Source organism: Heptranchias perlo, chromosome 16 (genome assembly GCF_035084215.1).
Source record: "Heptranchias perlo isolate sHepPer1 chromosome 16, sHepPer1.hap1, whole genome shotgun sequence".
In the NCBI taxonomy this organism is placed as follows: Eukaryota; Metazoa; Chordata; class Chondrichthyes; order Hexanchiformes; family Hexanchidae; genus Heptranchias; species Heptranchias perlo.
In genome coordinates this window covers 33,527,975-33,551,904 of record NC_090340.1, presented here as the reverse complement: position 1 = coordinate 33,551,904, position 23,930 = coordinate 33,527,975, and the positions used below count along the sequence as shown (strand labels likewise).

The window sequence follows — 23,930 nt, the reverse complement described above, 5'->3', positions numbered from 1 at the left end:
GATTCACTAAGTAATGAGGATCGACGCAAGGTTAAGGAATATAAAAGTTCTACAACACCTTGAGGTCACTCAAGAGAGTGGTAATTCCATGTAGGATAGCTGGAGTAAGCTATTTTATAAGTACAGATGTCGTCTCTAGTGAGATACCTGTGCTTTTGGGTATACCTTCCATGAAAAAGGCAAAAATGTACTTGACATGGAACACGATGAGGCAATCATTTTGGGGAAATCAGTTGATTTGCAGTTCACCCAGTCAGGGCATTATTGTATCCCCTTAATAAAATCTGATGTTTCTTATTAGCGTGTTAGACAAGTATTAATGGCATCAGGCAATAAGGATAAGAGAGAAAAAAAAATTGTCTTAAAGTTACAGAGACAATTTGCCCACCCTACTTGTCAACATTTAAAAATCCTGCTAAAAGATGCAGGTGTAGCTGATTAGGAATATACGAGGCTAATAGAAGAGATTAGTGAGAACTGTGAAATCTGTAAGAAGTATAGATGGACGCTCCCACGTCCCAATGTAAGTGTTCTGTTACCACGCAACTTTAACGAGGTAGTTGCCATGGATCTAAAGGTATGGGACAAAGACGGAAATGTTTTCATCTTACATTTTACTGACCTGGCTACGAGATTTAGTATTTCTACACTAATATATAGTAAGGAGAAGGTGGTTATTCCAGATAAAATGATGGAAAAATGGATAGGGACTGGACTTGGGACACCAGCAAAGTTTTTGACCAATAACGGAGGTGAATTCGCTAATGTGGAGTTCGGAGATATGTGAGAGAATATGAATATAACGGTCATGAATACAGCAGCTGAAAGCCCTTTTAGCAATGGTCTTTGTGAAAGGAATCATGCTGTGATTGATAGCATGGTGCATAAAATTTTGGCTGATCGAACAGAATGTAAATTGTCAACTGCCCTAGCATGGGCAGTTCATGCAAAGAATTCTCTTCAGATGGTTGGAGGATATACTTCTTACCAACTAGTCTATAGGTGCAATCCCAAATTACCTTCTGTTCTTTGTGATAATCCTCCTGCTCTCGAAGGTACTACAATTTAGTGCCATTTTTCTGAGCATTTAAATGCTATGCATGCAGGGAGTATATATAGTGCTCTAGGGATTTTCTCAGATATATCAAGACTGAGATATCAGAGAAAATTCATAGAGCACTAAGGCAGAGTTCAATTCAGGAGATTTGGTATACTATAAAAGGTCATAGGGAATGGAAAGGCCCTGGTAAGGTAATAGGTCGTGATGGTAAGACAGTACTTGTCCAACATGGTAATCAAACTGTTTCGGTTCATTCCTCACGATTAATTGGAATTAATTTTAAAATCTCGGACTCTGAGCAGTTGATAGAAGTAAATGAGGCACCTTGTACCTCAGATGTTCTTGATTTTTTTTGATGAGGTTCCTGAGGAACAGACAGAGGTAGATCAAGGGCTGGACTGTGGTAGTGTCAATGAACAAGAAACACATGACAGAGTTATCACATCCACAGAACAATTACCCAAAGTGGGTAACGGGTGCTACATGTTCCAAAAGAGACTAATGAATGGAGGGATGTGGCAATTTTGGGACGTGCAGGCAAAGCTACTGGTAGATTTAAATATAGGTTGAATGTTCAGGATGATGGCCAAGAAGCAAGATCCATGGGCTAGCAGAATAGGGCAAAAGAGTGGAGAGTACGAAAGCAGAGAACAAGTAGTGATAGGGAGTCCAGAAGTGAATCTCACATCAGAAAACGACTGCAAACTAGAGATGAAAGAGGGAGATCTCGCAGTAGTAGTCCCTACAGACATAGAAGTAGAAGATGTAGCTTGACTAGGTCAGACAATGAAACAAAGACCAAAGAACAGTCACGTAACAGAACTAGAAGCAGAAGTCCTCATGATCGTGAAGTTTTGGTGGCTGTCAATAAACTTGAGGATAAACGAGTAAAGGAGGCAAAACAAAGGGAGTTAGATAGTTGGAAAGAATTTGGAGTTTATTCTGAGGTAACAGATAAGGGTCAACCAGCTATGTCGCATAGATGGATTTGTACTAAAAAAAAAGTCCTTGCAGATGGGACATATAAGGCTAAAGCAAGGTTGGTAGCAGGGGGTTCTGAAGAGAAACTGGGTGATACAGAAGTTCGAGTGGATTCTCCCACTGCTGGAAAGGTAATCTTAAAAATGTTTTTGGCTCTTTTGGCAACATATTCATGAGAGTGTAGGTCAATTGACATAAAAGCCGCATTTCTGCAGGGCGATACTTTTCAGAGAGAAGTGTTTCTGAAACCGCCGAAAGAAGCAGCAGATGCGGAAGGAAAACTATGGAAACTAAACAAATGCGTCTACAGCCTGAATGATGTTTCCAGGGCATGGTATTTTTCGGTGAGATCTGTTTTGCTGAAAATAGGCTGTGTTCAACTAAAAGCAGATCCCGCAATGTTTTATTGGCACCATAACTGAAAACTTTCAGGCATCTTCGTGATGCATGTTGATGATTTCTTATCGGGTCGTACTGCAGAATTTGAGAAATTTGTCATTAATAAGATTAGAGTAGAATTTGAAATTGGGAGTCAGGCCTGTGCAGCTTTTAAATATATTGGTTTAGATATTAAGCAGAGTGGGTCTGGTATAACTTTAAATTACCGGTGCTATTTAGAGAGTGTTTCTCCCATCCCTGTTAATTGTATTATGTCTTCACAGAAAGGTGATGTCATATCTAAAGAGACAGAGTAATTATGGAGCTTGATTGGTCAGTTGAACTGGTTGTGCACTCAGACTAGACTAGATGCTAGTTTTGATGTGTTGGAGTTAAGTACTTCAATGAAACACTCCATAGTAGAGAATGTTTTAAGGGCAAACAAAACATTACAAAAATTAAATATAGATAAATGCATAATTAATTTCCCATCCTAAAGGTGACCCAAAGAAAATGAAGCTAGTTATCTTTTGCAATGCTTCACGTACTAATCTTCCCGATGGGTATTCTAGTGCAGCTGGTTTCATAGTGTTTCTTATGGGTGAGAATGGGAAATGTTGTCCTTTAGCTTGGGAAGCTAGTAAAATATAAAAGGGTTGTTAAAAGTACTCTGGCTGCTGAAACACTGGCTCTTGTTGATGCAGTGAATATGGGATTCTATTTGGCAAGTATCTTGAGTGACATCCTGAAAAATGGGAGTACTGAAGATAGTATACCCATTGAATGTTACGGAGACAATCGTTCATTGTGGAATAATGTACACTCTACAAGAAATGTGAGTGAGAAAAGATTACGGATTGACCTTGCTAGCTTGAAACAAATGCTGGAGAGAAAAGGAATCTCTAAAATTAAATGGGTGGATTCAAGCCATCAACTGTTGGATTGTTTTACTAAAAGAAATACATGTATGAAGAAATTATTAGGGGTCCTGGAGAAGGGTTGCCTCACAATGTAATATTTCGAATAATAAGTTGTACAGGGTTTTTAATTTTTTAAATTTTGTTTGTATTGTATATATAAAGTTTAATTTTAATTTTATTTAGAGAAGGGAATCTTAATTGTCTGTAGTTTCTATCAATTAGTGTTAATTGTATTCAGGTGGTGGGCATTAATTGGAGACACTCTTGTATCCATTTATGGAAGGATGTGTAATGTTGAGCTGTGTGAATAAAGGCTTGGAAGCAACTGAAAGCCAGGCTCGAGTATTTTATCCTTCACCACCTGACTATCCAATTTATAACAACATTAACTGTTTTTGCTGTGAATCTATTTTACATGTTCATGACTCTGCCAGTTGAAAAAAATTCTAATTTGTAGTCTTGCACAAGGCTTGTTACTTTTGTGCTCAGTCTGTTAAATAAGCTGATCACGTTTACATTATCCACCACTGTGTGTTAAAGCTTCACACAAACTTTTCTCCAATGAAATAGGCTCAGTTGTGCAAGTCTCACCTTTGCAACTCTTCTCCAAACTCTATCCAATGCATCAGTCTCCTTTTGAAGATTAATGCCCATAATTTCACACAATATTCTAACCATGACTTTATTAATGAGTTATAAAATAACCTGTTTTGACCAATAATCAAATGCTCTAAAGGTGCATTCCAGTGCTTGCCCAGCCTTGTTGATAACCCTTCATACTGACTGGCTACTTTCAGTGCATGGTCAATAATCAGACCAAAATTATTTTCTACTTTAGACCAGCTTCAATTCTGTTCCAAGCTTGCAACTAATACCAACTTGCACACAAGTCTAAGTGGAGTCTAATTGTTTGATAGTTGGACACTAAAGTGTGAAAGACTCTAATAAATGTAAGCAGTAATGGTACAGCTCTTATGAAGCAAGTAGGGATCACCCCAAGTCCCCACTGTGTTAATCTAATATACTGGGAGGCTCCAGTGAATATAGTGCATAGCTAGACTGCAACCTCATTATTAAGAGTGTTACGCTGTACAGTCAAGTGGTTGACATATAAAGGGAGCACTTGCAAAAATCCTCAATTTATACAACACAGGCATTTTGCCTAAAAACAGTTACATTTCAGTTACCTTTATGGTACCAGTGATCTAGACTTGCTAAAACCTGCTCCAGGCTCTGGGGTCAATTGATTTTATTCACCTGCAGCTTGGCAAAAAGTGCCCAGTAAAAATCCTCTCCAGAACATGGTAACTGACCACGTTATTTTTTTGTTTAAAATATTTTCTTATTTGAACTAATTTGTAGAACAACCTGAAATAGGTGAGAGCTGCGTGTTCCAATGCTACATTGTTCTCCAGTGCAAATATTAACATTTTAAATTAAAATCTCTACAATACCTATGCTGGAGATGTGTGAGCAAGCAGATGTGAACCCTTTGCTATGCAGGATCGAGTAGATGCTACATTTCAAACAGATGATTAAAGTGTAAGATAATAGACAATTATGATAAGCTAGTTATCTCCTGTTCCACATTGGATAGCACATAACGATATCTATAATAAAACCCGAGCTTATGCACATACTTCCTGTTTAGTCGCTAAGTTGTCATGCTATTTTTGTCACCTCCCAATGAATTCTCCCAGTTCCATCTTGAAGTGAGTTGACACGGTTCTCTGCAGGCCACCCACCTGAGTCCAATCAACATCACCCAAAGGTTTCTCCCCTGCTGCCTCTCCTTGCCTCGCTTACTGCCCCGACCTGAGCCCCAAGATAGCCTTTTGCACACCCCAGCTCATGGCCCAATGGAGTCCACAAGGTGACCTTTTTCCGCTTTGCCCAACCCGGCCCGACATGCCAATCAGAATCCTAGATTTCAGCCAACTACAGTTGCAAGTTGGATGTTGGCCCAGTAGAACTGCTAAAACACACATTAGGCCAGAGGCATTAGAAGATACCATCAACTCTTTATTGTTGGAAGAAGTACTGATCATTCTGCAAAGAAACAAGCCAAAGAATGAATGCAAAGCTTCGCAGAGGAGCCCATAGAACTAGGATTTCATTTCATACAACAAATTGTCTTTTTTTTAAAAATAGCTGATGTTGGGGACTCGTACAGGTGTAATGAATTACCACACCCAGTACTTACCCAAGGTCATTAATGTTTTTAAATAAACAAATATTGTTTTAAAAGAAATCCCAGCTGTAGGCCTCCTCCTTGGAGCACTGCACTCCTCCATTTCAGTGGAGCCAACACACTGGATTAGCAAAGAGGAATCCCCTGCAGGTGGTCGAGGAATGTCTTTATTTTCAGTCTCCATCTAGTATTTGGCACGACTGGGGAAGACTCAGAAGGGAAAACACTGTCTGTAAACAATGTTTGAGAGTTATTGCGTTTAACTTGCTGCAGTTTTGGATTGCTGTCGCAACAGAAAACAGAAAACACGAAGCTGATGCTGCCAGTTGTGCTGTAGAAATAGGAAAAAGTATTCACTAAATAAGATTCCACAGTCGAAATATTCACTCCACAGAGTGTAATTAGGTTCACTTTCTATTAAATGAGGTGGCATTAAGTTCAGCTCAAATCAATGGCATTCCAGTCTGTAATGCACACCCTGCTCCAAGACTGAGGCATTACACTGGGGACTCTGTAGTCCAGTAGGAGAAAAAACAAACAGTCCCATATTGAACTTTAGTCTATTTTGCCTTCAAATTGAAGAAGCAATACTTTGGGATCCGTATTTCTGGCATTTCTATGTAAACGTTTTTCTGAAAATTAATCAGCCCCTTCTGTTGCATTATAAACATTTTATTCCCCTCGACTCTCACTATTGCCAGATTGAGGGGATGGGTGGGTAACATGATCTCAGCCCTTTAGAAAAACATGTCCTGCTGGGGGTGCACTGAGTCCATGTGGTCTTCCCCTCCGTCTCAGCTGTCACTTTTTGAAGGAAGAACTCTTTTTCAAGCTATTTTCTTCCCCTTTCTTTCTTGGGCCTCGTTGCTACACCATATCCCTGGAAAATAGAGTGGGGGAGGGGCGAACAACCTGTTCCCAGGGCTTTGTCAACACCACCTTGAAATCAGCCCATAGGAGGTGTATGAGAATGGTCCAGCGTGATTCACTTTTTAATTTTCCCTCCCTGTGGGGGCCTTTGCTCAGTACTTCCCCTAATGGTACAACTGAGAGACGTACAGTTGACATGGTACAACTGAGATTAATTAGTGCCTGTTTACTACACAATTAGATTATTGGATCTATAATAATTATACACAAAACAATTCAAAGAGATCATCTGCAGCAGTACAATACAAGACAAAAACTCCACAAACCAAATGGAAGGTATCAACCATCAGCAAGGTTAATGCTGCAATTTTCAGAAAGCATCATGTTTTCAAACAATTTCAGAAACACAAAACGATCACATTTTTGAAAACTGTTCAAAAACAGAATTATTACAAAAACAATGCTGGCTACAATGTTGATCCGGGGAGTGTGGCTTGAAAGAAAACATAGCCCTTTTAAAAGCTTCATCTTACCTTCACTATATTCTAGTGCTGCCTCTTTCAGCAGCTCTCAGCTGTGCCCAGTTAAACCACAAGCTGATTTCAATTAATCTGATTCAAACAAAATCTTTGGGTCACTTAAACTACTCTTTCTATAAAGATCCTTTCAGTGCAGGAACTTGCTCTGTATAGTGCAATTCTCTATGGATTCTGACGTTAGTACAGCTCACTAGGAGTCACCAGTATATTTGGTTCACATCACTTCATGCCCAATTTACAATGAAGCTCTTTAAATTTGCATTCGAGTGTAAATACAGGATCAGAAACATTTGCAGGGTGTGTGTGTGTGTGTGTGTGTGTGAGAGAAGAGGAAGTAACATTGTGAATGGGTCACAGAAACAAAGCACTTATTTTTAGACACAATTTTTAATTGTGGCCCAGATGTCAGCATGCTCACAAGACAATGCACATATTAAATGCTACACATCCAGTCGGCCCTCACCTTGCCAATGACAGGGATATCAACAGAACCCCAGGTGTCTGCTCCCCAGTGAACCAGGCCGGAGGCAAAATCCGCAGTAACAATCCCAGCAACTGGAAAATATGGAAAGGATTGGAAGATCCATAATGAGCTCACAGACTGAAGCTATGAATGTTCAAATAGAATTTTTTTTTAATCCAAGTACTGTATCTTAATTCAAATTCTAGGAAATAGCATATTACTTTCATAGTTATATTTTTTCTTAAAACCATAACAAAAAACTTAATTTTCATAAAAAGCAGTAACTAGACATTGAAATCTTATGTTTGATGATCTGAAACATACATTGAAATCATTTTTTAAACTAGAAAGTATTTATGTTTTTCAAGTTAATGCAGTCAAGGTGGACACACATTCAGACAAGGGTTTGGTGTAACTAAAAATAAATCTTTTAAAAAATGATGAGTTTTTGCTATAATTGGTTAGCTTGGCAGCACAACACAATTAGTTCATTGAAGCATTGACATGTAGCGGGACTTGGGTTATTACTCACCCTCACATTCTCCAACTGTTCTGCTAAAAGATACACACCGAGATTGTCATAACCTCTCTTTTCTATTTAGATGCTGACTGATCTGCTGTGTATTTCCAGCGTTATGTGTTTTTATTTCTTCTCCTTGCGAACACCTAATCTCAGCTATGTCATTTGGGTAGGCAGCAAGAGTGCAAAGTGAGAACCACCAATCAAGTACTGCATAAAGGGTCTAACTCCAGCATTGTATGGACCTGGCATCAGGAACCCACTCATCCTTTTGGTTAGTGTACAGTGGAAAGATAGGAGAGAAGGTGGGGAATATTTTTCTTTTAAATATTAATTTGGTGAATATATTTTCTTTTAAATGAAATTTCTAAATATATGACAAAGCACCTAATCAATATTCAACTGAACAGTGTGATTTCTTGATCTGTAAAGACCTGCACCATTCTCAAACAGCTCCAGCAGTTTAAAGGTTTTAGACCTAATGTATAAAGGCACTTCTATATCTGCAGCTTCTGTAGCTCAAATCACAGAACAATGACCCTTCACGTACCGGCTGTCTGTGGTTACCAGCTCCCTTACCTCGACGCCAAATAGCAGTCCTACCTTTCTGATTCTGCCATCAGCATAAGGGAGCATGTCCAAACTACAGACGCTGCTCTGGAATGGACCGGACAATCAATGTTTGACTTTTCCTCCTCCTTCTTCTTCTGAGGAAGCATCCGGCCTTTGCTCAATGCCTCAACCCAGCCAAAATCAGATATTTGCTATGGAAGGGAAATCATGAGTCCAAATCCACAGCCTACATCAACATGTGCTGTGCCACCTTGACAATGAACATTCTCATTGAAACTCAACTGTGCAACATAAGCTCTCATCTTCAGCATAGGCACCAATGTTCATTTGGTGAAATATTCATGTCACAGAACGCACTGTAGTGCTTTACAGTGTCACAGAACTCACTGTAGTGCATTACCTGAGGAAGGAGGAAGCCTCCGAAAGCTTGTAGATTTCAAATAAAAATCGTTGGACTATAACTTGGTGTTGTAAAATTGTTTACAAGTGCTTTACAGTAGCATTTTTAACAATGGAGAATAATGTCCAAGCCAGATCATGTCTGATGTAAGCTAATGAAGTTTATTATGAGGCCTCATTTGATGAATTTAATGTCAGCCACTTAAAGCTACGCGATCACTCAATTGAAAACCTCTCTTTCAGGTGTCCTTGTTAAAATACTTGTGTTTATTTGGAGGTTTTTTGAAGACATCTATATTGTATTAAAAATCTTCCATATGTACACATTTCTGTCCACAAACTTCACTTCATGTTGTCACAATTTTTGGCCACACGTTTTATGCCAATATTTAACATTGTAAATGCCGATGTAATCAGGTTTAATGCGAATTCCCTATGTAAACAGGTCCTGTGGCACTGTAGTTGCAGATTACAGGGCACCAGGTGGTGCTGTCGTTCCACTTTAACCTGTGCCACTGTATCCTCTGACACACCGTGAGCAGTGCCATGGGAGATCTACTAGCATTTCACAATAATCATGGGTTGATTGACTATGCTCCTCCTGGCAAAGGAAGATGGGGAGGAACCAATGATGTTGTTCTTTACCACGTAAGAGGAGTGCCAAGGTAAGACGACTTCAGTTAGGCTTTCCAACATACAACCATAGTCCACCCAACTTATAAATCAAAGACAAATGCACTTCATTATGCTGCTAATTATAGATCGTTAAAAGCAAATCATTTTTTATTGCTTTTATTTCTAAAATAGCTCATTATTTTAATGAGGACTTCTGAAATAAAAATGCCAGTTGTGGGGTTACACAGATTTAAAATAATGAGATATGCAACTGTGTGGGAATCGTGGGCGCCAACCTGCATCCTATATCTCCATGTCACCACAACTTCCCTGCTGGTACACCAGCAAACTCGTTCTGCCATGCTGCTTCGACTCTTATCATTTTCATTAAAATGATTCAACTGTGCATAGCACTGTGCCTGGTCCCAATTCAGCTTTTTATCTGGGCCCTTTATCAAATGCATTTCAAAATTCTCTTTTTGTAGTAGCACTGAAGGTAAACAGTGCCAAATGTAGCCTAAAAATTCATAAAATATTTAATTCCAAGATTTTTAAATTTAATTTCAAACATAGCAAAATTGAATTCTTACTGGCATCATCTTTTTTGATAAGAGTGGAACAATGAAAGATAATTGTCACTGGACCCATATATAACAATCAACAGACTGGTGCTCAGGATCAGCAATCAACTATGGAGCTGTGAAGGTGAAGGTGGAGAAACTTTTATTTTAAAATGAAAGGGAAAGGCAAAAAAAAAATCAGTGTGTTCCAAATATTTTAGTAAAATAGATTTCTCGCCCATATTTGGACGTTTCAAAGAAACCTGCTGAACTATATAAGCCTCGCATTGTGACAATTCTCTACAAATTTAAAGCAATGACAGTTACACATTCAGACTCATTTCAGACTTTAACCACAAGCGCAGGACATATTTCCACTTCAGTTTAGCAAGCAGGTTGGTGACTTCTAGTTTATCTTTCCCTCAGTGTACAGTTGAAAGGTGCTCAAATCATGGCTGTCACATAAAAAAGGCTGAACACAAGCAAATTTAGCTCAGTCACAAACACAATTCCTCCGTATTTTTCTAAAACCGCTACCCTCTCCCCAAGCTTTGAATTTCTCCCTTGGACATTTGTTTTGTGAGATACAACAGTGAAGCAGTTCAGGTCGTTCTGCAAAATCCAGTTCAGGTAAAACCTGGTTATCTAATCTCCCTAATTGGAATGGCTCTCTCGTGCTCCAGGTCCCATTAGGGTACTTTTATACTTGTTTTAATGTTGCAGGATCATAATGCAACAGGAGAGCAGCAGATAGCCCATACTTAACTCCACAGATATTATGGAAGTTGAATCACGCATCAAAAGTTGCCTATAAAAGCTATAAAACTGCAATAGCCGTACAAGGTTGTGTAGCATGCATGTATTACTTGAATACATTGTGATGGTAATAGTGGTTATGTCCTGTGTTAAGTTTCCCAGTTACTTCTTAGGTAAAGTTATATTTATAACTATAGTTTAACATGCATATTAAAATAAGTTACCTTGGGAAACATTTTCAGGTGCACTTTATCTTTCTCTCACAAGAGTTCAATTGTGAGACAATAACATACATTTTAAACAAAAATGGTGCCAAACAACGATGAATTACATGAGTTTTGCTACTGATCAGATATGTAACAGTACGTCAATAAATGTGGGTAAAGTTTCAAGGATTTAATCAGGAAAAGTGATTAGGTAGCTGGCAGATGCAAATCACCTTCCTTAAGCATGTCAGCACTACTTGGGGAGAGCTCAAGTAAATATACTTGCATGTATTTGTTGCCCTGAAGAGATTTTACCAACCCACAGTGAGTCTATAAATCTTCAGAGTCCTGGATGGAAGTAAAATCATTCCCTGATCTACACTATATCATGTTAAATTATAGTTGTAAATATAACATTGTCTAAGAATTATCCTCAACTGAGGCAATTAGCTCGAGACACAACCATGATATAATCTCGTTGTGCATTACATAGGTTTTGCATTCAAACAACTAATGCAGGAGTGCTAACAGCAATATTAGATATTTATTGTAGGTTTTAAAGCTTTTATAAATCAACAGAAATGTCATAAATGAAAGGAATTTTTGAACTTCCTGGGAACCATACATAAGATAAAAGATACTTAAAAGAAACCATTTTTGTTTTGGTATGGCAGGAATTAGGGCTTTTATTTACAACATCTCTCTCTGCCACATATGAAAACCATTAGGTAGAGATCGAGTATCAGACCTCACTTAAAATGACAGACTGGAGAATGGAAACCTGGATAAGATACACTTGGCTTTTAATTTTGCAACTTACTATATGGCCCAGTCAACATTCCATTAAAACACTTAAGTAGGAGAACAAATCTGAATAAGAGACCCCGGGCAGGATTCCAGCTTTGCAGCACAAGATATCACTTCTTATCATCAATGTTATGCTAGAATAAGTGTGATTTCATATAATTTTTGCCGCAGTACAAAAAGGATATTGCAGCTATTGAAGGACACAGAAGAGAGCAAGCAGAATGATTTAGAGCATGGAGGGATTGGATTATGAGGAGCAATTATGTAAATTGGACATGTTCTCACTGGAAAAGAGAAGGTTGAGGGGTGATATGATTGTTGTCCAGCACAGAGGCCGCAGTCTGCACTTAAAGGGAGTTAAATTCAAAACTAATCTGCAGAAACAATATTTCAGTGAGCGAGTGGTCAATCTATGGAGCAGGTTCCCTCGGGAGCAGTTAGTATTGATTCATTCAAATGCAAATTAGATAGATTTATTTCAGAAAATAACATTTTGAGATACAGTATGAATAATTTGAGACATGATGTGGTAAGTGTAGCATGCTTGGGAGGAACAGGTAACTTTGGACCTATGGTTCCCAAAGCACTCCACCACCAAAGCACTCCACCATGTCTGGGTCTGGTGTAGACTAATCGCTATGATTAATCAACAACTCCATCATCATTGTATCATTCCACTAATAGGATGGTAGAAAGCAAACTAGATGGACCATAGTAATTATTAGACTAAAAAAAGACCATGCTCCTAATTTAAATTTATTTAAAATTTAAAAAGTTTGTAATTTATTTTTTGCTGCTTTGAGTTCATCAAGGTAACTGATGACAATGCTGGGAAATGCAATAATTTTCTATTTTGCATCAAGTTAGGACAGTGTCAACAGACGTCTAGGTTGCAACCATGAGGACATATTTCACCATTGGGGACTGTACGGCAACCCTTCGTCAGGGTCAAAATTTCACTTCACTCCCAAAAAGTTGTTATCTGAAGTTGTGCGTGAATTCCATTCATCCATCCCCTCCAGGCAGAAAAGGAGTTTTTGAGCCAACAGTCAGTCAATCAGAAGGGAAGGGTTGACACAAACTAGAAACATGACTAGCACTCTCAAAAAAATCCCCCATGAAACATGTTGACTGGAAAAGTTGCAGAAATTATTGAAAAGTAGTGAGGAGGAAGAGACACCGATGGACATGCAAATATCATTTGATATTAAACAGGTCTGATTGTCAGATTACAAATATGTTTCTATTTCCTTTGGCAAAAATGCATTTGTGCCATTTTAAGTGAGAGTGTCCGCTAACTGTGAAAATCTATGACAGCTGTGTGATGAATTGGAGATCAGTCTTGTTTTTAAATTATGAAATACTTGTTTTTTTTAATACATTTAAGAACATAAGAAATAGGAGGAGTAGGCCATACGGCCCCTCAAACCCGCTCCGTCGTTCAATAAGACCATGGCTGATCTTCGACTTCAACTCCGCTTTCCTGCCCGATCCCCATATCTCTCAATTCCCTTAGAGCCCAAAAATCTATCTATCTCAGCCTTGAATATACTCAATGACTCAGCATCCACAGCCCTCTGGGGTAGAGAATTCCAAAGATTCACAACCTGAGTGAAGAGATTCCTCCTCATCTCAGTTTTAAATGTCTGACCCGTTATCTTGCAACTATGACCCTAGTTCTAGACTCTCCATCCGGGGGAAACAACCTCTCAGCATCTACCCTGTCAAGCCTCCTCAGAATCTTATATGTTTCAATGAGATCACCTCTCATTCATAGATGTGGAGATGCCGGTGATGGACTGGGGTTGACAATTGTAAACAATTTTACAACACCAAGTTATAGTCCAGCAATTTTATTTTAAATTCACAAGCTTTCGGAGGCTTCCTCCTTCGTCAGGTAAATGTTCAGGAGCTCCTTGAAGTCTACGCATTTATACATCACAGAACAATACATGGTGTTTACAGACTGCCCCTGCAACCGCCCGTTGCCAAGGCAATCACCGTGTTCAGACAGAGAGGTGTCACCTGCAGAACCCCCGAATACACATTCAACAAAAAAACAAACAGGAAAAAAAAACAGAGAGAGGCAGAAACATCCGGAAGGCAGAGAAAGCCAGCAAATGACCCATTATATTAAAAACAGATAACATTTGTTCACTGGTGGGGTAACGTGTAGCGTGACATGAACCCAAGATCCCGGTTGAGGCCGTCCTCATGGGTGCGGAACTTGGCTATCAATTTCTGCTCGACGATTTTGCGTTGTCGTGTGTTTCGAAGGCCGCCTTGGAGTACGCTTACCCGAAGGTCGGTGGATGAATGTCCATGACTGCTGAAGTGTTCCCCGACTGGGAGGGAACCCTCCTGTTTGGCGATTGTTGCGCGGTGTCCGTTCATCCGTTGTCGCAGCGTCTGCATGGTCTCGCCAATGTACCATGCTCTGGGGCATCCTTTCCTGCAACGTATGAGGTAGACAACGTTGGCCGAGTCACAGGAGTATGAACCATGCACCTGGTGGGTGGTGTCCTCTCGTGTGATGGTGGTATCTGTGTCGATGATCTGGCATGTCTTGCAGAGATCTCCTCAGGAGACCAACACGGGATGCAACCAACAGAGTACCCTTTGTCGTCCAGTACTTCCCCGGAGCGGAGAAACTACGCCATGTTCTCCGCAGCCTTCAACATGTCATCAATGAGGACAAACACCTCGCTATGGCCATCCCCACACCTCCACTACTCGCCTTTAAACAGCCACCCAACCTCAAACAGACCATCGTTCGCAGCAAATTACCTAGCTTTCAAGAGAACAGCGTCCACGACACCACACAACCCTGCCACGGTAACCTCTGCAAGACATGCCAGATCATCGACACAGATACCACCATCACACGAGAGGACACCACCCACCAGGTGCATGGTTCATACTCCTGTGACTCGGCCAACATTGTCTACCTCATACGTTGCAGGAAAGGATGCCCCAGAGCATGGTACATTGGCGAGACCATGCAGACGCTGTGACAACGGATGAACGGACACCGCGCAACAATCGCCAAACAGGAGGGTTCCCTCCCAGTCGGGGAACACTTCAGCAGTCATGGACATTCATCCACCGACCTTCGGGTAAGCGTACTCCAAGGCGGCCTTCGAAACACACGACAACGCAAAATCGTCGAGCAGAAATTGATAGCCAAGTTCCGCACCCATGAGGACGGCCTCAACCGGGATCTTGGGTTCATGTCACGCTACACGTTACCCCACCAGTGAACAAATGTTATCTGTTTTTAATATAATGGGTCATTTGCTGGCTTTCTCTGCCTTCCGGATGTTTCTGCCTCTCTCTGTTTTTTTTTCCTGTTTGTTTTTTTGTTGAATGTGTATTCGGGGGTTCTGCAGGTGACACCTCTCTGTCTGAACACGGTGATTGCCTTGGCAACGGGCAGTTGCAGGGGCAGTCTGTAAACACCATGTATTGTTCTGTGATGTATAAATGCGTAGACTTCAAGGAGCTCCTGAACATTTACCTGACGAAGGAGGAAGCCTCCGAAAGCTTGTGAATTTAAAATAAAATTGCTGGACTATAACTTGGTGTTGTAAAATTGTTTACTCATTCATAGAATCATAGAAGTTACAACATGGAAACAGGCCCTTCGGCCCAACATGTCCATGTCGCCCAGTTTATACCACTAAGCTAGTCCCAATTTCCTGCACTTGGCCCATATCCCTCTATACCCATCTTACCCATGTAACTGTCCAAATACTTTTTAAAAAACAAAACTGTACCCGCCTCTACTACTGCCTCTGGCAGCTTGTTCCAGACACTCACCACCCTTTGAGTGAAAAAATTGCCCCACTGGACCCTTTTGTATCTCTCCCCTCTCACCTTAAATCTATGCCCCTTTTTTTTTCTCTTTCTTTTTTACCCCTGGCACCCGCTCGTGGCTCTTCCGACTCGACGGCAAGACGCGGTCAGGGCGCACTGAGGACAGTCCACCCCGGTTGACAGTCACACCTGGAGCACGGGGAGCCCGTCCCCCCCACTCGCGAGGGGGAAGGCGCGGCAGCGGTCACTTCCCTCGACCCCGGGAAACGGCGAGGCTGCTGCCGGGGGGCTATAACACTCGCCGCCGGAGCGACGAGCCACCTTCCCTCCGGCCTTCCCAGCTGACCCAGAGACGGTCACGGCGCACCGCCGACGGAGGAAATGCGCCCGGCGACGGCCGAGCCCGCGCGAGAGACGGTCCCTGCAAAGGAGATCCGCCGATCTTCTAAACTTCAGAGAGTATAGGCCCATTCTACTCAATCTCTCTTCATAGGACAACCATCTCATCCCAGGAATTAATCTAGTGAACCTTTGTTGCACCCCTTCTAAGGAAAGTATATCCTTCCTTAGATAAGGAGACCAAAACTGTACACCGTACTCCAGGTGAGGTCTCACCAAAGCCCTGTACAATTGTAGGAACACTTCCTTACTCTTGTACTCCAACCCCCAAAAGGCCAACATGCCATTTGCCTTCCTAATTACTTGCTATACCTGCACGCTAACTTTTTGTGTTTCTTGTACGAGGACACCAACATTTAATAGTTTCTCATCATTTAAAAAATATTCTTGTTTTTCTATTCTTCCTATGAACATGAATAACCTCACATTTCCCCACATTATACTCTATCTGCCACCTTCTTGCCCACTCACATAACCTGTTTCTATCCCTTTGCAGACTCTGTCCTCCTCACAGCTTACTTTCCCACCTTGCTTTGTATCGTCAGTAAACTTGGATACATTACACTCAGTCCCTTCATCGAAGTCATCAATATAGATTGTAAATAGCTGAGGCCCAAGCACCAATCCTAGCGGCACCCCACTAGTTACAGCCTGCCAACCTGAGAATTTTTTTTTATATTCGTTCATGGGATGTGGGCGTCGCTGGCGAGGCCGGCATTTATTGCCCATCCCTAATTGCCCTCGAGAAGGTGGTGGTGAGCCGCCTTCTTGAACCGCTGCAGTCCATGTGGTGACGGTTCTCCCACTGTGCTGCTAGGAAGGGAGTTCCAGGATTTTGACCCAGCGACGATGAAGGAACGGCGATATATTTCCAAGTCGGGATGGTGTGTGACTTGGAGGGGAACATGCAGGTGGTGTTGTTCCCATGTGCCTGCTGCTCTTGTCCTTCTAGGTGGTAGAGGTCGCGGGTTTGGGAGGTGCTGTCGAAGAAGCCTTGGCGAGTTGCTGCAGTGCATCCTGTGGATGACCCGTTTATCCCTACTCTCTGTTTTCTGTCCATTAACCAATCCTCTATCCATGCTAATATGTTACCCCCAACCCCATGAGCCCTTACCTTGTGTAACAACCTTTTACATAGCACCTTATCGAATGCCTTTTGAAAATCCAAATGTAAAATATCCTTATGGAATCTTGGTAGCTGGCCATTTTAATTTGTTCACAGCTTGCAGTGTATGTCTCTCAAATACACTCTCTATGTGTGTCAATGTCACTTCAAATGGATGATGTGGAGATGCCGGTGATGGACTGGGGTTGACAATTGTAAACAATTTTACAACACCAAGTTATAGTCCAGCAATTTTATTTTAAATTCACAAGCTTTCGGAGATTTTCTCCTTCCTCAGGCAAACATTTGCCTGAGGAAGGAGAAAATCTCCGAAATCCCTTACACTGTAAATCCCTTACACTGCTGATAGGCTAACTGAAAGTAGTATGAGATACGGGTTCCTCTGACTGACAGACAAGTAACATAACACTTGACAGACCAAATATCTCAGGCTGCAAACGACAAATCAAATTTATTAAGATAGAAAATTAGCAGAAGCAAAAGTCAAATAACAGGAGAAAGATAATGTACAGTTATTTAATTATCGGACAAAGCTTGCTTCACAAACATCTCAATCTCAAAATTTGGAACACGCATCAGGAGGAAGGAGAAAATCTCCGAAAGCTTGTGAATTTAAAATAAAATTGCTGGACTATAACTTGGTGTTGTAAAATTGTTTACTTCAAATGGAGGAACTGAATCACCTCTGTCTATGTTAACTGCTTAACGAATGTCAATTGCCAACTCCACACAGGTGACATAAACATTTAATATTATGACCTAACTGCAAGGAGACAGAGCTAATAGTTTGGGATTGCCTGCCCACCTGGGGGTGAAATCTAATCTTGCTCTGTACGAGAAGAGTTGCTTTGTCTTACAGGTGCAAATATTCTACCAGGAAATCCTGTCAGGCCAACTGCTGCTTTAGAATCCTATTTTGATTGGCAGCTTTGTCTATTGTGAAGTTATCCCTTTTGATCTTCCTTTGTTCCAATTTGGGCATCAAAGCCATAAGGGCTATAAATGGCATTCCATATCAAGGTTTCTTTAGTGAACATCTGGTTCAGCAGACAACTGATGAACTAAGGCAAGTGAAAACACCCTTTAACTATCTGATTTCACGTTTAAGGTTTTCCTCCTGATGCGTGTTCCAAATTTTGAGATTGAGATGTTTGTGAAGCAAGCTTTGTCCGATAATTAAATAACTGTACATTATCTTTCTCCTGTTATTTGACTTTTGCTTCTGCTAATTTTCTATCTTAATAAATTTGATTTGTCGTTTGCAGCCTGAGATATTTGGTCTGTCAAGTGTTATGTTACTTGTCTGTCAGTCAGAGGAACCCGTATCTCATACTACTTTCAGTTAGCCTATCAGCAGTGTAAGGGATTTATTGTTCACCTTGAACACACTACACTAACGGAGATAAATTGTGCATAAGATCATGCTTTGGTTCATACCTTGGTTTGCTTATGGGAGAGGTCTTGACTGCTGGGTATGGGAAAAAAATATCTGGTGGGATCCTGACTAACAACTTTTGCACAATACCTAAGGGATTAAATCAGCATTCATATAGGTTTTATTTTAAGAAAAAGTAAATTCAGTGTTTATGAAAGAACATTACTTTCAAGTTTAGTTAAAAATCTATTTAAGCCTTCGACTTATTTCAGTGATAAGTCAGTATTTCCTGACACAAAAGCGTAAGCAAGTAGTTTCTAGCTTCTCTAATATAAAATGAATGAAGGGTTTGATTAAAAAAATAACCCCATTGGCAAAGTGGGGTAAGAAAAAAATATATTTTAAATTTCTTCCTGTTCCCTATTCCAATATATTTTTTTATTTGCCCCCTAGCCACACTTTTCCCCAGCTAAGACAATGGACCTTGACCTGGTCTTTGGGAGGTGACACAGAGAGCTGAATCAGCAACAGATGTTTCCTCACTTCCTGCTGAGAAGCAGTAGCCTCTGCTCAGCATTTCCTCCGGATGACATGGCCAAGATCAATAATTTGATATGTGAGGAATCAAAGTGCTGAACCATACAATCACTGCATGGGACTATGCAACGTAGAACCAATGATTAATCATTAAAGCAGTAAGTTAATATTCAAATATAGAATGGTTCTTGATACATCATTCACTGTGTTGATTTTTCTGTTAGGTGTTTCAAAGAAGAAATTACTTGTGAAGATTTAAACATGAGCTTTCTTTAAAACTTCTGAAGCAATACAGACAGGCAAACAGGACACATAAATGGCTCTGAGCATTCTCATTTCTGAAAGACCTTAGTATCAAATGAAAGGGGATATTACATAGTTTGATTGTAAGACAATGATACAATGGTGGTGTTAAGTGAATTTACCTTGCAAAGCCCCATTCTGTCTATCACACTGCCTTTAAAATCTCTTCCTTCTCAGTGAAAAGGCAGCTTCACATCTTATGAAACATGCAGCTGGTAAACTGGGATCATTGTGAATTGAAATTACTTCATGTCAGACATCCGATGGAAATGAGTTACCATGTCCCTATCCTGATCAATAACTGCATTTCTTTTTCAAAGTGGCACTGTCTGAAATTTCCTGCTGGTGGTTGAGAACTTAACAAAACTCAGCTTCTATCTAGCTGTCCCAAGAAAGGGCTCCAGAGAGTATCCCACGCCAGGCTGGCAATAATTTGCCAACTACAGTGATGACAAGTATATCCATTTACAAGCCAATACAGAGATGGAGCTATCCGCAGGCAACAGAGACTTTCAACTTGAAGGAGTGAAAACTGACACTGTTCAACATACCACAGTATAAGACTTCTTTCACTTGGTCACTTATAAAGTAATGATGGAGATGGTGAAGTCAGTTGTTTGAACAATCCCACTTTCATGGAGGAAGGTTGTTCTTTGAGGATAATAGAAGGAGAAACAAATTATGATCAACTGGCTTTTGGTCAGTTTGGTAGTTCCATCAAGCATCTCCTTCTGGAATCAATACAGCTGCCTGAACATCAATAACTGGATTTGTTTCAGATAAGAAATGCTAGTACAGGGATAATGGGCTTCACCTAAATAGAGCAGCCACCAGGAAGTTTGCAAGGAACACAGAAATAGCCATTGGACACCATTTATACTAAAAGAGGGAGGGGATGGGCAGGGTGAGTCCAGAATTGAGAACATATATAAGAATTCACAGGATAATGGAAGTGATCAGTAAGCCAGTGTTGGAAGATCAAAGGGTGCATGTAGGGACATAAGAATGGAGGAGATAATGGTGGTCAGGACATGCAAAGCTGTGGCGGGATTTGAAAGACAAGTTCCTTGTCAAAGAATCAGGTATCACTCCCAATGCTGTCACAATCCAGGCACACCTCTCCACTGCTGACAGATCCCATCCAGTGTTGCCAGACCCCTGGACACCTCAAGAGTCATTCCAAACCCCATATCCCTTTCCTGCTGCAACCAAACCATAGAATTCCCTCCTTGTACTGCTAAACCCCAGGACTACTCTTTCAGTGCTGACAAACCCACTCCCCACTTGCTACTAAACCAGAGGATCCTCTCCGGTTCTCGCACTGCACTACTGGAAACTTCTAAGACCACCTCCATTTGTACCACTAAACCCCAGGATCTCCCTTATGCTGAAGTCCAGGACCATCCCCTATGCTGCGCAATCTCAGCACTTCCATCACAGTTCTGCCAAACTTTGGATCCTCATCACAATTTTGCCAAACTCCAGGACATGCCCTCACACTCAGTGCTAGGAATGTCCAGGCCCAGGGTGCTGCTACCCACCAAGTACCTACCACCAAAATAGTACATCCTGCAATTTATAAAGGTGAGTTTACAATTGAATACATAGGAAAAGGAAACAACATATCCTCAGACTTCCCACTGGCAAAACTACAGCAGATACATTGTTGATTGCCCATGGCATTAATTATGGGAATATTAAATATTACTCCATCAAACAATGCCACCAAAAGCAGATTAACTGGTCATTCATCTCATGGCTGCTGCATTCGTCTATGTAAATACAGTGGCTGTAGTTTAAAGTGATTAATTTTGTATTAGGGAGGGGGGTGCAAGAACAGAGGGACCTGGGGTGCATATTCACAAATCTTTGAAGGTGGCACAGCAAGTTGATAAGGCGGTTAAGAAAGTGTATGGGATACCTAGCTTTGTAAATAGGGGCACTGAATACAAAAACAAGGAAGTTATGCTAAACCTTTACAAATCAGTGGTTAGGTCTCAGCTGGAGTATTGTGTACAATTCTGGGCACCACACTTTAGGAAGGATGTTTGAAAGGGTACAGAGGAGGTTTACCAGGATGATACCAGGGATGAGGGACTTCAGTTATGTGGCGAGATAGGGGAATCTGGGATTGTTCTCCTTAAAACAGAGAAGGTTAAGGGGAGACCGAATAGAGGTATTCAAAATTATGTGAGGTCTTGATAGAGCAAGTGGGGAGAAACTGTTTCTTCTGGCAAGTGGGACGGTAACCAGAGGTCACAGATTTAAAAATACTGGCAAAAGAACTAGAGGGGAAATTAGGAGAAGTTTTTTCCAGAGGGTTGTTAAGATCTGGAACGCACTACCTGAAAGGGTGGTGGAAGCAGATTCCAAAGGAACGTTCAAAAGGCAATTGAACATGTACTTGAAGAGGGCTAATTTACAGGGTTATGGGGAAAAAGCTGGGGTTTGGGACTAAATTGGACAGCTCTTTCAAAGATCCGGCACAGGCACGACAGCCGAATGGCCTCCTTCTGCGTTGTAAGACTATGTATGAAGTGTTTTGGACATCTCAGAGATGTTATAGAAATGCCAGTCTTTGAATGCATGTAGAGTGTCAGCTGTGGCTCAGTGATAGCACACTCAGGTTGTGGGTTCAAGTCGCACTCCCAAGAGACTTGAGCACATAACCTAGGCTGACATTTCAGTTCAGTACTGAGGGAGTTCTGCTCTGTCGGAGGTGCCATCTTTTGGATCAGATGTTAAACAGAGACCTTGTCTGCCCGCATAAGGTGGACGTAAAAGATCCCATGGCACTGTTCGAAGAAGAGCAAGGGAGTTCTGGCCAATTGTTATCCCTCAATCAACATCACAAACAGATTATCTTGTCATTATCTCATTACTGTTTGTGGGACCTTGCTGTGCACAAATTGACTACAACAATGCACTACAACAATAACTACACTTCAAAAGTACTTCATTGGCTGGAAAGCACTTTGGGATGTCCTGAGGTCATGAACGGTGCTATATAAATGCAAGTCTTTTCTTTTTCCTTTATTGAAACCAGAATACACTGCACCCAGGCACAAGGCCCAGAGACACATTGCCCTACTGTGTATTACAACTTCTGTGCGTTAGATATAAATCTATTAGTTTAGGATTAGCACAATGGCTTTCCAGAATAGACAGGAAAATGTGGTGGATATGCCACGTGGTCTTAAATGCAATATGATAGTTAAGGGGTAATTATTTGTCCCATTCACAGCACTCAAAAGGTTTGGATTTCAGTTCATAGAAAAATCGGCCTGCTTACAGAAACTGCTTTTCTGTTGTGAACACAAAGTAAAAACAAACTGTAATAGGGATCTGATGTACAAGATCTTTAATGGGATAGAGAAAGTGAACCCAAAACAATACATCAGGGCAGCGGGACAAGAGTCGTGAAGAGCAAATTTCTGACAGGCATTAGGAAGTATTTCTTGAAACAAAGGGAGAGCAGCAGCTGGAATGGGTGCCAGATAGAGTGGTTGTGGCCAGGAGACTTGATTAATTTAACACTTAGATGCTGTAATGGGAAGACGGCATAGGTGGTATTCTGGAAGAGTGAAGTCAAACGGGCTGAAAGCCCTCCTTCATCCGAATGAACCGATCTTGTGTGACATCACTTTGGTGAGCAATCTACTGCTGCATAAAAAAAGCTGTATGTTTACACAGTAGCCAAGATCAGACTGCAGCCATTTGTGAGCTGTTATCAGAAAAAATGAGACAGATGTAAAATGATTGGAGCTAGGGTTGCATTACAGTGCCATAATGAAACAAGTATTTTTTTTTACACAGCAAAAACCAGAGACCTGGCAGGTCTGTTAATCAATTCTTTTGCGACCTGTAAGAACTAGAGACGTTAGCAGGTTCTAATCTATATGCTGACACCCTGTTTTTTTCCTACTTCCAGCATAGGTGAGTCATCAGAAACCACAATCAGCTCATTGTGTTTAAGTAGAAACTCCGACCGTGGTTGTGGTTACAATCAAAGGTACATTTGAATTTGACTGGGTTTGTCATACATCTTTTTCGTGGTGATTAAAAGCACACAGCTCAGAGTCCATCTCTCCCAAAACGCACTGCTTGAATCCCTCCAGTCCAGCTTCCACTCTGCTCATTGCAGCAAAACAGCTCTGGCCAAAGTCACTTATGACAGCCTCGTCTCCTTGGCCTCGCCACAGTATTTGACATGATGGAGCACATCATCTTCCTCCATCACTTCTCCATTGTCCAGCTCCACGAGACTGCCCTTGGACTGGTTCCACTCCAAAATGACTATATACAGCCAGCGCAAATACTTCGACAACTAGCATTTATATATTGCCTTTATCATAGAAAAATGTCCCAAGGTGTTTCATAGAGGCAAAATCAGATAAAAATAGAAAGGGGCGGATGCACAAAAGGCCCGAATCAGAAGAAAGGAGAGTTTAAGTGGAGGGGTGGTTAGGCTGGCGGAGATTACAGAGATGGAGAGGAGTAAGGCCATGAAGGGATTTAAAACACCAGAATGAGAAT

At 41.0% G+C, this 23,930-nt stretch overlaps 1 protein-coding gene across 1 annotated transcript in view; it reads right to left on the bottom strand.

Moving 5' to 3' along the window:
* The window catches only part of si:ch211-212o1.2 (uncharacterized protein LOC492735 homolog), a 110,828-nt gene that overhangs the window by 44,263 nt on the left and 42,635 nt on the right, over positions 1 to 23,930 (bottom strand). Inside the window, exon 3 of the mRNA XM_067997915.1 lies at positions 7,403 to 7,494. Coding sequence (XP_067854016.1) covers positions 7,403 to 7,494 — 92 coding nt within the window. The remainder of the gene's footprint in view (positions 1 to 7,402; positions 7,495 to 23,930) is intronic.